At 45.6% G+C, this 15685-nt stretch overlaps 1 protein-coding gene across 2 annotated transcripts in view; it reads left to right on the forward strand.

Annotated features, from left to right (window-relative positions):
• Positions 1-13482, forward strand: part of ATG4B (autophagy related 4B cysteine peptidase) — a 37212-nt gene extending 23730 nt beyond the window's left edge. For both annotated transcript variants that reach the window (XM_054039894.1, XM_054039895.1), the window contains 7 exons: positions 175-254; positions 4028-4224; positions 5381-5459; positions 6002-6147; positions 8164-8220; positions 9525-9618; positions 11225-13482. In XM_054039894.1, coding sequence (XP_053895869.1) covers positions 175-254; positions 4028-4224; positions 5381-5459; positions 6002-6147; positions 8164-8220; positions 9525-9618; positions 11225-11298 — 727 coding nt within the window. In that variant the 3' untranslated portion in view covers positions 11299-13482. The remainder of the gene's footprint in view (positions 1-174; positions 255-4027; positions 4225-5380; positions 5460-6001; positions 6148-8163; positions 8221-9524; positions 9619-11224) is intronic.
• The last annotated feature ends 2203 nt before the right edge of the window (positions 13483-15685 follow it).

Here is a 15685-nt window from a genome sequence, read left to right on the forward strand (position 1 = left end):
TTCTGAGAGGAGGTAGGACTGGCACAAACTGTGGAAGCCAGTGTCTTCTCTAGTTCAGTATCTCGTTTTATGAAAACTATAGGGGAAATAGCGAAAGTTCTTCTCTGCTAGAACCATGCCTTTGCTTAGTGCCTTGTAATTAGTCCTCGATTTACTTCTCTCTCTTTCCTGTAGAAAACTTGCCACTTTTGATACATGGAGCTCATTGGCAGTGCACATAGCCATGGACAACACTGTAGTGATGGAAGAAATCAGTAAGTATAACTGATGGAGTCAAAGTTGTGTGCCCTGGCTGCAAGACATATGGAAGGAACCAGAAGAGCAATTGCAGTATAACAGAACCAAACTTACAGTAAATGCCCTGTCCAAAACCGTGGCCAGGTGGGTTAGAACCAAAGGGTATGCCTACACAGCAAAGAAAAATCCACGGCTAGCCTGTTCCAGCCAACTCGGGTGTGCAGGTCTTGGGGTGCCGGACTGTTTCATTGCTGTGTAGACTTCTGGGCTTGGGCTGGAGCCCGGGCTCTAGGACCCTGCAGGGTGGGAGGGTCCTAGAGCTCGGGCCAAGCCTGGAAGTCTATACAGCCTTATTGGAAAATCTGGGAGGTTGTTCCCACCCATTTCTAAAGGCCCCTCCCCAAGCCTAGTGGGAGGAACCACTGGACCCAGGAACCAAATGAATACGGGAGACAACTAATGGAACATGCTATGAGTAAATCACTTAAACCCAAAGCACTGTTAGGAAGTTTCAGTTTAAAGGAGGCTGGGACATAAGGAGCACACGAGATCAAACATAAAGAATTTCAGAACTGTAAATGGGATGATAGCACAGAATAGCTAAATCCAGGTAGTGATTTGTAATGCAACAGAGCAAATAGCTGCAATAAGAGTGACAAGATTTTTCAGACTGCTGGCAGGAAAGTCTTGGAAGGAAAACCAAATAATGCTTCCGAGGGTATGGAATAAATACAAAAAGTTTTACAGGATGGCCAGATCAGTCCACTAACCCAGTGATAGCAAGTGAAAAAATAAATGGACTCAGATAGGAGAAGTACCTTAGAGAAGGGTCTGCAAATAGCCCAAACAAAAATCTGTACTGCCCAGTCATTCATATACCTAGTATGACACAAACAAATGCCTCCAAATGTTTCCATTTCATAGAATATCAGGGTTGGAAGGGACCTCAGGAGGTCATCTAGTCCAAACCCCTGCTGAAAGCAGGACCAATCCCCAACTAAATCATCCCAGCCAGGGCTTTGTCAAGTCTGACCTTAAAAACCTCTAAGGAAGGAGATTCCACCACCTCCCTAGGTAACCCATTCCAGTGCTTCACCACCCTCCCAGTGAAAAAGATTTTCCTAATATCCAACCTAAACCTCCCCCACTGCAACTTGAGACCATTACTCCTTGTTCTGTCATCTGGTACCACTGAGAACAGTCTAGATCCATCCTCTTTAGAACCCGCTTTCAGAAAGCAGCTATCAAATCCCCCCTCATTCTTCTCTTCTGCAGACTAAATAATCCCAGTTCCCTCAGCCTCTCCTCATAAGTAATGTGCTCCAGCCCCCTAATCATTTTTGTTGTCCTCCGCTGGACTCTTTCCAATTTTTCCACATCCTTCTTGTAGTGTGGGGCCCAAAACTGGACACGGTACTCCAGATGGGGCCTCACCAATGCCAAATAGAGGGGAATGATCATGTCCCTCGATCTGCTGGCAATGCTCCTACTTATACAGCCCAAAATGCCATTAGCCTTTTTGGCAACAAAGGCACACTATTGACTCGTATCCAGCTTCTCATCCACTGTAACCCCTAGGTCCTTTTCTGCAGAACTGCTGCCTAGCCACTCGGTCCCTAGTCTGTAGCGGTGCGTGGGATTCTTCTGTCCTAAGTGCAGGACTCTGCACTTGTCCTTGTTGAACCTCATCCGATTTCTTTTGGCCCAATCCTCTAATTTGTCTAGGTAGCCCTCTGTATCCTGTCCCTACCCTCCAATGTGTCTACCACTCCTCCTAGTTTAGTGTCATCTGCAAATTTGCTGAGGGTGCAATCCACGCCATCTTCCAGATCATTAATGAAGATATTGAACAAAACCGGCCCCAGGACCAACCCTTGGGGCACTCTGCTTGATACTGACTGCCAACTAGACATTTATGCATTGTGAATGCTTTGTGTCCTTATAGCACCTTCTCTTGGTCCAGTTGGATGTAGGTCTGGCAAACAAGTGCCCTGCTTGAACTGCAGATGCCTGGAAGTACTTACACATGTTGTGCCATACATGGCTGCAGCTTCTTGTTTGGGCCACCTTTTCTGTTTGCTTTGCAATTGTTAATCTGTATCACTTTACTATAAAATAACACCACAGTTTTCTATGGAGCGGTAGACTTGGCAAGTGAGGCAGTAAGGCCTAGAGAAGTGTAATTGGGGGCAGGGGTCATAAACTCCCATGTAATGGGAGAATCTGTTTGTCACTGAGTTGCTGGGTGGCCTTCAGCAACCTGGCTAAACTTTCTGCCTCAGTTTCCCCATCTGTAAAATGGGAGTGCTCAGTGCTCACCTCACAGGTGTGCTGTGAGGATCAGTATTTGTACAGTACTCTAAATGGACAGCTGTTTGTTCTAAGTGTCACTGTTAAAACATGAAGCCACCCTGAAATGTAAAGTACCTCCCAATTATAATAATGTTTTCCCTCCTCCACTCCCCTTAGGGCTCTTAAAGTAGCTTCTGAATGATCCCTGACTTCACAGCATGCATTGTGTTGATAGTATCCCTCACATTACCCTCCTAGGCAGACTCCACTTGTCAATATCCTCACTGGTATGGTGCAAGCTGGAAGGTCTCATGGAGTGGAAAATTTGGGATTGCTTGGAAGCTATTTTGTGGAACCAGACAACCGAAAAAAGGTATTAGAACTGAAAGCTTTCTTGAAATACCCCTAATTGTAGTCAACTCTGCTGCTTGTAAAGACACTGTCATGGTTTGTCAGAGCTGATGCAGATGTGTTTTGTTTTAAGGGATCTTAGTTAACTGAGGTTCCAGAATTTTTGAACACTCCAACTTTGGATACCCCTGTAATTGTCTCTTGGACTCCTTTCATTTGACCTGCCTGACCTTGGCAAGAATACTCAGAAATCCTATGTTGTCTGTCTTTGAAGGCTTAAGTACCATGAAGGGTCCCCATAAGACTCTTAGTGTGGCTATTTAGTGCTCCGTTTGTATCTTATTACAGATGAAGACCTCCTGTGTTCAGCCCCAGTGTCCTGACCAAATTACAACTCAAGCACTTACATTCTTTCTACCTAAATTCTCCCTGTGATTTCAACTGCATAGTTGTTTTGCCTCTTCTCACAAGTGTACTGTTTAATCTTGCTGGCACAGGGCAGTTGCTGGTTCTTGCATTGCTGCCCTAAAGATGGCTGCTTTTTAATGGTGCCCCACGTGATCCCTATGGGTATGTCACACAGCAATAAAACACCTGCAGCTGGCCTGTGTCAGCTGACTTGGGCTCAGACTGTGGGACTCTAAAATTGCAATGTAGATGTTCAGGCTACTGGAGTCGGGGCTCTGGAACCCTCCCCCGCATGGGGTCCCAGAGCCCTGGCTCCAGCCTAAGTCTGAATATCTACACTGCAATTGTATAGCGCTGCACCCCGAGCCCCGCAAGCCGAAGTCATCTGACACAGGCCAGCCACGGGTGTTTTATTGATGTGTAGGCATACTATGAGTGTTTTAAGTGCTTTGGTGTAAAAGGCTTGATGTACAGTATTTCTAAAATAAGTTTACATCAATGTGAACTTTACCAGAGGGTTCTGGAGAGAATATATAACTCAAGCAAAGCGCTTGCTCTTTAAACCAGCTGCTTATTTAAGTGTCATGTAGCTCTGAGAAATTAGATGGCAGTTTCTGTTGAGCACTGAGGCGGCAGTGGGGAGGGGGGAAGAGTTAGGGGAGAAGTATTCAAGGACTAGAAGCTGTTTGATGCTTTTCCTGAAACCATTTCCGCTTGTGTGTGTGCTCCCTTTCTGTAGGACGGTTATGCAAGTCCAATTTCTTGTGTGCTGGGGCTGCAGCGTTCCCTGCTGCAGAGTCAGACCTGCTCTATAATGGGTTCCCGGTTGGAGCAGAGGTTACAGATAGGTTGTCGCAATGGAAACCATTGGTGCTCCTGATACCTCTTCGCCTTGGGCTCACGGATATCAATGAAGCTTATATTGAAACACTAAAGGTAGGGGAATTAGTGCTGTTTGGCATAGCCATGGGTGAGCTGACTTTCCAGTGTTTTACTGCTGAGAGCCAAGGAATAAGTCTTGATTAGGTCAAGTGTAAAACTGGTTCTGGGGCAAAATGTTCATAAGTGCCCAAGTTCCAGTTGCAAGAGAGACATTGGTGTTTAGGTGCCTAAGTCTCCTTGACAGTCCATGGTTTTGACAGAGCCAAAGTGGTTAAGTCACTCTTGAAAATGATATTTTTAGGTGCTTCTGAAAATTTTACCCATGGTCTAATGTCAGTCCCTACCTGTGTCTGTACCCAACCCAAGCCACCAGAGCATTCAGCATGACTGCCAGTCTCTGCTTGGCAGCAGCCTGAGCTTTAAGTGCTGTGTGCTGGAAGTCCACATCTGGCTATGGTGTCAGAGCTGGGTGTGCTGCAAATCAGAACTTAAGTGAACAGAACTCTGGGGTTCCAGACCAGCCCTTGGAGCAGCCGAGGGTGGCAGAAATCAGGTTCTGAGGGGCACATGTTAACTTTGTGAAGAAGGTTGCACAGTGTCTTGCTCTAACAGTGGTGTTAGTCCCTCAGCTATGTGAGTATGGGCACTCTGAATTCAGGCTGGATACTTGGCCTGAATTCACTGAATTGTGCTTGGATTCAGCAACGTGGATGCTAAATTCTCTCATCCATTTCCCAAGAACATTCGGAACAATGTAATTCCCTTGGGAGTGCTATTGCAGATCCTTTGACAAAAGATTTAGGGTAAAATCCTGATACTACTAAAGTCAATGGGAGTTTAGTCATTGACTGAGTGGAGCGAGGGTTTTGCTCAGTTGCTCGTGGAATTTGTGACCATAGTGCAGATTGCACCATGCAATGTCTGGAGTCTCGTCTCTTCTTCCTCCTCCTGCCCCTTTATCTTCTTGGTTTACTTCTCCAGGGCTCTAAGGCTTCTCGAAGCCTCTTTCCCTTGAAGGCTCCATGTTGCAGCATCCTTCCCTCCTGGCAGAGACCTTCTACCATAAACCGTTGCTTCTGCTGCTGGGCTTGCTCACGGTTCAGAAGCCCAGCATGTGCCACTATCACAGTGATTGCCTTTGAGTTTGATTTCTGATTACTTGCTCTAGTTGCTGCTGCCTGCCATCTGCCCATGTTCTCTTGCTTTCCAGCACTGCTTCATGATGCCTCAGTCCCTGGGAGTGATTGGAGGGAAACCCAACAGTGCTCATTACTTCATTGGCTATGTAGGTGAGTGACTAACCAGCCTAGCTTTGTGCCATGTTAGGGAGGTGTCCAGTCTATCTTGAGATGTCTGCCCACAGATAGAGGAGTGACTGTGAAGCAGTGCAGCCCTCCCCCAACTCGCCCTCACCTTCCCCAGAGTGTTATTCCCTTTACTTTAGAACAGCTTGAGGGTGCTGTGAGATAAGCCTCCTTGGGAGCGAGGATCCAGGGTGACTGCAGCCATGGGTATAGACTCTCTTACACAAACCCTAAAGTGCTACTCCTTGTGGAACATTCCTCTCATAGAATTAAATTGCAGCTGATGGGTCTGTCTGACCTTGTCCTAGATCCAGAGCTGACTTCCCTTCATGGGTTTGTGTAACTTGTTTACTCTCTCCTCCCTCTTTTCCTTTGTGAGCACCTGTCTGTTTTCCTCTTCCTTCTGTTTTCCAAATCATGAACCGATTATGAAGGGACAAAAGATGTGTTAGTGACCTTTATCCACTCACTCACAAGGTGATCATCTGGTGCAACATACCCTGTTAATTTCTCCTCTATTTGTCCAGGTGAGGAGCTAATTTACTTGGACCCCCATACTACACAACCTGCAATGGAACCCAGTGACAATGGCTGTATCCCTGATGAGAGCTTCCACTGTCAACACCCCCCCTGCCGAATGAGCATTGCTGAACTTGACCCATCCATCGCAGTGGTGTGTACCTGTGACTTGTTTCTATGCCAGCTGTTGAGAGCTTGACCCTGTCTTTGCAGTCGTGCCACTGCAGCAGTTGGAACCGTCTTTTTCAGCCTTCCCTTCTTTTCTGTCTGTTTCCTCTCCCTACAAGTCTGCTGATGCAGATGCTGTTTACTTGCCAGTCCTATTGGCAAACTCTTCCATACCCTGACTTAAATTAAAACTTTGGTCAAAAATAACTCTTCTGCATGAAACAATTCAGTAGAGGGGGGAAAAAAATCCTTACACTGCTACATTTACACAGTGACTAATTGCTAAGGGTCTGGCATGCAGTGTGGCAAGTGCTGCAGGCAAGTCCGAAATAAAGTGAATGCATCGACCCATGGAGATCATAAACAGTCCCAGAATTCACTCCAGCCCCAGGGTATAGTGAAGGGTACCTAGAGAGAAGGTGCCTCTTCTGTACCCCTGACTTTATCTGACAGCAGCCTAATAATTCTGAGGTTCTGCCATCTCTGAATTGCAGTCTGGGTTTGCACCCTGCCTTTTGGTGAAGTATATGACCCAAGCATAGGCGCTGGCTTCGTGGGTGCTCCAGGGCTTTGTGGGTGTTCCAGGGCTGGATCACCCACGGGGGGAAAAAAATGGTGAGTGCTGAGCACCCACCGGCAGCTCCTCCCCCTCCCTCCAGTGTCTCCTGCCCGCCAGCAGCCCCACCGATCAGCACTTCCCCCTCCCTCCCAGCGCCTCCTGCTGCTGCGGATCAGCTGTTCCGTTGCATGCGGGAAGCGCTGGAGGGAGGGACAGGAGCGATGGCGGGGCATGCTCGGGAGAGGGAAGAGGCGGGGTGGAGTGGGGATGGGAAGAGGTGGTGTGAGAGTGAGGGTTTGGGGGAAGGGGTGGAGTGGGGCAGGGCCTGGGGCAGAGCCATTAGAAAGTCGGCACCTCTGTACCCATGTACAATTGTGACGCTCTGTTTTCAGGTAAATTTGAAATGTCTGAACTGTGTGTCCAATTGGGCTGGCTCTGTTGCCATGTCACTTCCATCATAGACGATTAGGGTTGGAAGAGACCGCAGGAGGTCATCTAGTCCAACCCCCTGCTCAAAGCAGGACTAATCCCCAACTAAATCATCCCAGCCAGGGCTTTGTCAAGCTGGCCTTAAAAGCCTCGAAGGATAGAGATTCCACCACCTCCCTAGGTAACCCATTCCAGTGCTTCACCACACTCCTAGTGAAATAGTTTTTCCTAATATCCAACCTAGACCTCCCCCACTGCAACTTGAGACCATTGCTCCTTGTTCTGTCATCTGCCGCCCAGAGGATTCAGGGGGCCTGGGGTCTTCGGCGGCGGGGGCCCCCCGCTGCCGAATTGCCACCAAAGACCCAGCACTTCGGCGGTGGGTCCTGGAGTGGAAGGACCCCCCGCCGCCGAATTGTCGCTGAAGACCCAGAGTGGAAGAAGCTCCAGGGCCCCGAGCAAGTGAAGGACCCTGCTTCAGGGGCCCCGAAACTCTTGTGGGGGCCCCTGTGGGGCCCGGGGCCTGGGGCAAATTGCCCCACTTGCCCCCCCCCTCTGGGCAGCCCTGCTGCCACCACTCAGAACTGCCAAGCTCCATCCTCTTTGGAACCCCGTTTCAGGTAGTTGAAGGCTGCTATCAAATTCCTCCTCACTCTTCTCTTCTGCAGACTAAATAAGCCCAGTTCCCTCAGCCTCTCCTTGTAAGTCATATGCCCCAGTTGAGACCATAGTCAGTGTTTTCAGCATTGGAAGAGACTGGCCTAAGTCCATGAAAAGTAGCCAGTTTTGCTCCATCTGAATTGCAGTTTAAAGTCAGGTGGCTAGAACTACAAAAACATTCTCAAATTTTTGGCTCTGTCACTACATGAAAAGCAGAAATATTTTTATTGGCATAGCCAATGTTCAGAATGTATATTTCATATAATTGTTTGGCATTTCTCAGTGTGCCTTTGATAGGCAGTATCCACACTTTTTGTTCTAAGCTAATAAAGATTGTACAAAATTTCTTTTCAGGGCTTTTTCTGCAACACAGAGGAAGACTTTAATAACTGGTGCCAGCAAATCAAAAAGGTTAGTGTTCAGCCATGTCACTGGTAAAGGGCATTGTCTATATTATTTTCCAACTTCTGCAAATGCATCTAGCACACTCTGCAGGGTGACCACCTTTTAAAGAGTACACAACTAGTTGTTAATTAAAACCAAAAAGAACTCAGCCCCCCACATTTAACTAGCAAATAGAAATGCAATGCCTGAGAGGTGATCTTCTATGACTTGCCTTGAAGGCAGCAGAGTGACCGGTATGGGGGGACTAGCTCAATTATGATCTCTAAGCACCTTACAACCATTCATGTGTGAAGCTCTTCAAGGCTGAAAATAGGAGTTATCACTTTACAAAAAAATTATAATCACTTTTAGAAAAATTAGACAGGTCTGTGAGTGAGATTCGTGTCTTGTCTGGCATGTCACAGGAAGTCTGCCAGAGACTGGGAAAGACCCCTGGTTTCCTCAGTCAGTCCCCGCAGCAGCAGTTTAACAAAGTAGCAATGAGAAAAGGAATTGAAGTGCACCGCAACCTTCTGAAATTGCATAAGGAATTTGGGTGAGCAAAATAGAATTACCCAGCTTGGAACTGTTGAGGACAATGAGGCTAACACCTCTGCTAAAACAGGGCACTGTGGGATCTCTGTGGAACACAAGGAACACCCTTTGTTTATTTCTTGGAAATATGTGAGAAGGGGGGTTGATGGGAGTCTCAGGTCCATATAGTAACCATGCCCCATCCTTGCCTAATTTGAGGTTTGGTGGCTTTAACAGTCTCAGGTTGTAGAGATAGTTAAGCTGTGTTTTGGTTAGTTTGGGCTTAGAAGCTGAACCCTCAGAACTAACTCATTTAGCTTGAAGAATATAACCACTCCCTGATAATGTCTTGAGTATTTCCCAAGGCTAGCCTTGCTGTTTGCCTTGGGCGCTGTGAGGCTCTAATTACCCTTCTTGGTGTTTGTGTATTTGGTGCTCCTAGGATAGGTCTGCTCTCAATCTCTACACCAGGAAATCTCTACACATGAATTCCCTTTTAAAATAAGTATTCTGCTGTACTGCTCTTCCAGGATCTTTCCTTACCAACTGGGAGGAGGGCCAAAGGCAGCACGGATCCTCTTTGCCATCCCTTGCTGTCTAGTGATAGAAACCAGCTAGCTGAATGCTCCCTTCCTCTTCTCTACCTTTAAACCCCTGCCTTTTCTGGAACATATTAGTCAGTTTTTCTGTCAGATTGTTCACCTTTCTTCCAGCTCCTGAGTGAAGAGGCTGTCACTATTATCCTTGATTGGCAGCATATTTGTGCTAATAGGCTGGCTTCTGTGTTCACTCCACAGCTGTCCCTGCTAAGAGGAGCTCTGCCAATGTTTGAACTGGTAGAACATCAGCCATCACACTTTTCCAGCCCTGATGTTCTGAATCTCACACCAGGTAAGGCCCAGCCATCAGGAATATCTGTGGACAAACATCTCTGTAGTTACCAGGAACTGGATGTGTCTTGTCATTTATACCATGCACTCTTATCTATTTCTCCCTGCTGTGACTCTCAGTTCTATCACTGCCTTTCTCAGTCTCCCTTATCTCACACTCTGTCCATTCCTCCAAGAAAGTTTTTCCTTTCCCTTATTCTTAATCCTTCTCAGTTCAAATTTTCCCTATTTCCCATCTCTTGTTCCTCCCTATAATGTTGGAATGGGCTGTTCACCTTCAGTTCGCCCTCCCCTTACCAATCCATTTTTTTTTCTGCTCATCTTATTACCATGGCCCTCATTAGAATTACTGATGATTGTGATTAATTCAGTCTCACTTTGGTCTTACTGCAATCGTTGTCCTCGAGATATTGGCTGCTTTTCCCCTCATTGCATCAGTTGAGAGTACTTCCCCTTGGGTGTTTTCTGTATAGATACATCCATGCTCTTGGTGCACATATGGGCCCTCAATCTAGTTGGAACACTGGAAAGCAGTAACCACTGGGCTTTTGCATGTGCTCCCTCATCCAATCGAATGAGCCCCAACCCGGAGCCCTGCTAATTCTTAGCTGACTAGTCTCCTCTGTTCCTGCTGTGCAGTCAGCATTTCACTAGCTGTTGGTTACTCTGGTAAAACCTAAAACACACATTCTTGTTGCTTTAGCTAGTGTTGGTCTCTGCTAGGTCCACTCTGTTCCACTTCTTTCCCCTCTCTGAGTTTTCCTCTATGGTCAGCTCCAAATTTGGAGGGTTCAGTTGGCATGTCTGCTGTAATGGTAAAACTATCCTAGACCAACACAGCAGCACTGAAGGCAGTGTGTGTGCTGGGCATTCACCAATGCCTGCTCCGTCGGCGTGGCCTGCACTCTTCAAATCAGTAGGAAACATGACTCTGCATCAGTGTCACCTCCCTGCTAGAGCTGGCCTCAGCTGAGTCAGTAACATCTGGGTTGTGGTGTTGCCCTTTCCTAGTGTTCTGGATCAAAGGCATTAATAAAAGGAAATGTTCCTTCAATTCGTTTTGGGATGTGTGACATCTCCCAATACTAGCAACAGAGGATTGAGTATAAAGCTTCAAGACAGCACTGGTCCACTCTTTCCAAAAATATAGTTGAACCAAGCCTCTCTTTAATCAGAACTCTCTATATAGTGTACAACATATATATTTATGGGTATATAGAGTCTGTGCATTTGACACTTCTACATACAGCCTCCAGACTTTAGAACACAAGGTTGTGCCACATTAAGGCTGTTGACACAAACTATCCAGTGCTGAGGAACATACCATTTAGGGATAGCTGATGTATCCTGTGCCACACATCGTGTAGGTGTGATGTGGATTGTCCATTGTTACTTGCTATTAAAGCATGCTCTGTCCTCTTCTCTCCCTCCCCACAAATCCCTCAGCCAATCATGCTCTGTCCTCTTCTCTCCCTCCCCACAAATCCCTCAGCCAATCATGCCCCCCTCTTCCTCTCATACAGCTTGGGCTGGTGAGTGGCTTTGGTGTAAATCTGTTTTAAGCAATGGCACATTAAACAGAGGTGGTTTTGTCTCTTGTCTTTCAGACTCTTCTGATGCAGACAGGTTGGAAAGATTCTTTGACTCGGAGGATGAAGACTTTGAAATCTTATCTCTTTGAAAATAGATAGGAAACTGACTGCACGTCTATGTTGTGTGTGGGGTGTGTGTGTGGGGGGGGGGGGAAGAAGCACATGGGCCCTTACTGGTTTTCATAGGTGCTTGGTGACCTCCCTGCCTCCCATCCATCCCAGCATTCTGTGCAGTCTCAAGCACAGTGTGCACTGTCTGCATTGGGATCAAGAAACAAGTCATCATTAAGGCTTCAGTGGCCAGAGTCAGGATTTCTCAGCGCAAAACACGTGCAAGAAGTGGATGCAGTGGTGCCAAGGAGTTCAAAGTTTTGTTTGTTGCAGCAGCAGCAGCTCAGCTGCCCCTACAAGAGTAACAGTAGAAATCCCCCATGAAGCTAAACCCTTATGAGTATTTCCCAGTGATATTTAATCAGAGCTATTCCTCTTTTGGGGGGTCAAAACCTATACTGTTGCTAGTTCCTTCCATAGCTTTCCTGCTTATGGCTGACTTGGGCTAAACTTAGATTTATGGAAAGCAATGTAAATTAATACCAGGCATATCCCATATGGAGCCTCCAGCCCAGTAGTATGTGAGCTAGTCACTTGGATGGTCACACTTTCCCTAGTAATAGGCCACACGCTGCTGCTCATGCTTAATAGTTGCAGTGCTTTCTCACGAACACAGTGCTATCTGTCTTCACTGTACCCAGAAGCTGCCTGCTCTTATAAAGGGCAACTTTCTCTCAGAGGTGAAGCACTTCCTCTCTGGACATTACCCTGAGGTTTTCCACAAGGTCTGAAGATGACAACCAAAAGGGGAAGAGAATCCCAGTTTAAATAAAAGGAGGAAGGAAGAAAATTATGTATGTGAGGGCCATAGTCTCACTGGCTGAGTCATCGAAACACCAAGGCTCTGAAAAAGATGGATTGACAAATACAGCAGTGAGGTGTCTTCATTAAAGTGTCTGTTAAGAGAGCTAGACAGAGTCCTGTGAGAGGTTGAGATGTTTATAAATCTTAGCCTGATATTGCTTTTAGTTAAAAATGGTTGAGGGGGGCCTGAGGCAGAACAGGAAGACTGAGAATTTACCATGTCCTTTCTCATACCTAAACCCTTTCCTGACTCCATAGGCTGCCTGGTGTTGGTATGTAAGGTTTCACCTTTGTGAATTAGTCCTTAACCCAACAGTTTTTGGTGCCACAAAGCATCCTGTGTAGCACCACTCCTGCTGGGTAGATTAATTAATTAATAAATAAATAAATGGAGATATCCTATCTCCTAGAACTGGAAGGGACCTTGAAAGGTCATCGAGTCCAGCCCCCTGCCTTCACTAGCAGGACCAAGTACTGATTTTGCCCCAGATCCCCAAGTGGCCCCCTCAAGGATTGAACTCACAACCCTGGGTTTAGCAGGCCAATGCTCAAACCACTGAGCTATCCCTCCCCCCCCAGCTCCTACTCCCATTGAACTCTGTGCTTTCAAAATGATGTATAAGGGGGCTTGAAATTTAATTGGACATAGAATATATGTTTGGTATCATTTCAGACGCTATTCTGCAGCTTCCCTCTATATGATCCTTCTAGCACAGTGTGGCAAATGCATACTGTAGAAGCTAGGCCAAAGAAACCTATTTTAAGTGATCATCTGAAGAGGTCAGGAAAAAACTGGTTGCCTAGAAAAGTTGATAGTTAAATATCAAACACAATTGTACTGGAAACCTTGGAGTTACTTTAATAACTTTACATGATCTTGCCTGTGGCCCATAATACCTATTTAGTAAAAATGAGCTGGATCAAAACCAGATGCATAGGAGAACTGTGTCCTGGTGTGAGCCACCATAGAAGTGAAGTCTTCTCCTTTCTCCAGGACTTCTGCAAATGGCAAATTCATGTTTGCAATGCATTTTCCTGCATTTGGGAACAGCACTTGTCAGTTGATGCTTTTGTGCCCAGAAGGTACATAAACTGGCCATAAATGCTCTCCTCCATGACAAGGCTGACTGACATATTGATGCTAATCTCATTATCTACCCTTAATCTCCCAGAGATTTTAACTCTTGAGCCATGATGCTTCTGTCACTAAATTACTTGCTGCTTTCTCTCTGCTGCTGTTCCTCCTCATCTCTTGCATTAATTTTAAGGGGGGGCGGGGAGATAGTGGAGGAAGTGGGGCTGTGCTCCATTCATCAACTGCTTTCAATTTGTATCTGAATAAACAAACTTAAAATCTTTGGGGTTTTTTAATACTTATTTCTGAGGAGCAGCCCATGCTGTTAGGGATGGGGGGAGGTGTATTTTACCCTTTACTCCTTGTCCACAGATGCTTATGCCATAGTATGGAAAACCATCTTGAAGCAGTTCTAGGGCATCTAGTTTTAACCAGGCTTTGGGTGGCAAAGGTGGATGTGGCTAACTTGTTAAGAGAATTCAGATGATGCAAACTGTGTCTGATAGTCCACAGTGGATGCTTGGAACTGGAGCTAGGCCTAACTAAGCTAAGCTGCCATGCCTCAATGTAGTTGAGAGTCCTGGACCAGTTGGCTTGAATCCTTCTGTCAGGCTCAAGATAACTGAGCAATTTCCTGTATGCTTGCTTGGAAAGGTTATTTTGTTTGTTTGTTTTTTAAAAGGGATGGGGTGAAAGAGACAGGAGAACACTAGTGCACTCTTCTCAACCTCAGGAGTCCCCTTCCCTTATTGCAGTGCTAATGCCAGTCTCTTTCCCTCCCAAAGTTATTGCAAGCTCCTGTAGGAATATAGGGCCTAGTCCTGGACTGCTAGAGCTTCTTAAAGAGAAACAAGTTGGTGAAAAATTCACCATCCTCCAGTAAAGGCAGATAATTAACATGGGAAAGATGAAAGCATCCACTGTAAGGACAAAATAATGACCAGTTTATGTGCTTTTAAACTGCTCCAACACATGCATTGCTTTCCTAAACACCTGCCACTATGCTTATTTGCAGTACCAACAGCAAAGCTAGACTATGAGCTACAGTCAGGATCCCATGTGTGCTAGCTATAGAACTGTTCTAGAATGTTTTCATTTATAAAAATTAGGTTGCTAGCCCTCATGCCTACGAAGATAACTTTAAAAATATGAAGTGTCAAAACTAGTCAGATGTGAAGTGTCCCATGTATCTCTCTAGGTATTTAACTTTGAAGCCTAAAGATGACAACATCAGCCCTTGACTATTTTACTGCTAATGATGATAGAGCTGCTCTTCCCTTTAAAAGGGATCCCTGTCAGCATCTGAATCCAGCTATGAGAGTGAGGGATATGAAATCATTTTTTTTCAGCTAGGTTTGTGTAGTCAGGCTGAAGAAGTACTGCTCCTATTTTGCAGACAGGAAACTAAGGCAGAGAACAAAGTAACATGCCTGAGGTCACACTAAGTTTGCAGAAGGGCTGGGCCCCTAGCTCTCTACTTCTCAGTCCTGTACCTCAGCCACATAGGCCCTCCTTTCTCAACAAACTTTATGGTAAAAATAAGTCTACTGCAGCAGTTACTCTCAATGACACATAGCTAAATTAAAGTCTGTTTATAACTGTTATCAAAAAGAGAAGTCTGCAATAGCCTCATACTTAAAGAAACAGTTCCAGTAAAACAAGAGTTTACCCAATTTCTTTCTATCATATTGGCTCTTGTTAGCATAGCTTCATCTAAACTTTAGAACTCCATAGCTGAATTTCTGTCTGTGCTGGGCCAAGGAGTTCAACCCTATTTTCCAGCTAGCAGAAGGGAAATCTTTAGTGCCGGACATAACTAAGAGCTGCAGTGTTGACCTCTCATCAAATGAGGTGAATTGTTTCCAAGGTATGTTAAACTAGTGTTAACCTATCAGAAAGCCAACAGTTGTTTAATAGAAATGCAACATAAAATATAAACTGCTGACTTTGACAGATTTTTTTTGAAAGTGACCCCATAGATAGAAATTAAAACCCTGCCAACATTTTAATTTTACATCCAATCAAGCCTCCTGCTTGATGTAAGAACACAGACAATGCTATTCTAGAACTATCACCATGAAATCTGGTTTCAGCCAGGAAGGAGCTGAGAGTCAGGTAAGACCACAGTCCCTAGCAGGTGTGACATGGTGGGGTATGCTGGGACATTACCACAAAACAAGGTCCAGCAACTGAACATCAGGATCCATAAAACAAGAAAGCCTAACTTTAAGTTGCTGACATATTATCCTGGCTATGTGAGGAACTCAACTCAGTTTAAAAATAATTAATAGTTTCAGTGTGCAGCTCACCTTTCAAACCAGTCCCATGCTATAGCAACCTATCTAGCCAAGGTTCTTACTGACAAGCTCATCTGAGCACCTCACAATCACTAATGTATTTATCCTCACAACAACCCTATGAAATAGGAGTGATAGGGAGGTACTATTTTATAGCTGGGGAACTGAGGCCTAGAGACACTAATTGAC

This window comes from Malaclemys terrapin, chromosome 9, assembly GCF_027887155.1.
Source record: "Malaclemys terrapin pileata isolate rMalTer1 chromosome 9, rMalTer1.hap1, whole genome shotgun sequence".
Lineage (NCBI taxonomy): Eukaryota > Metazoa > Chordata > Testudines > Emydidae > Malaclemys > Malaclemys terrapin.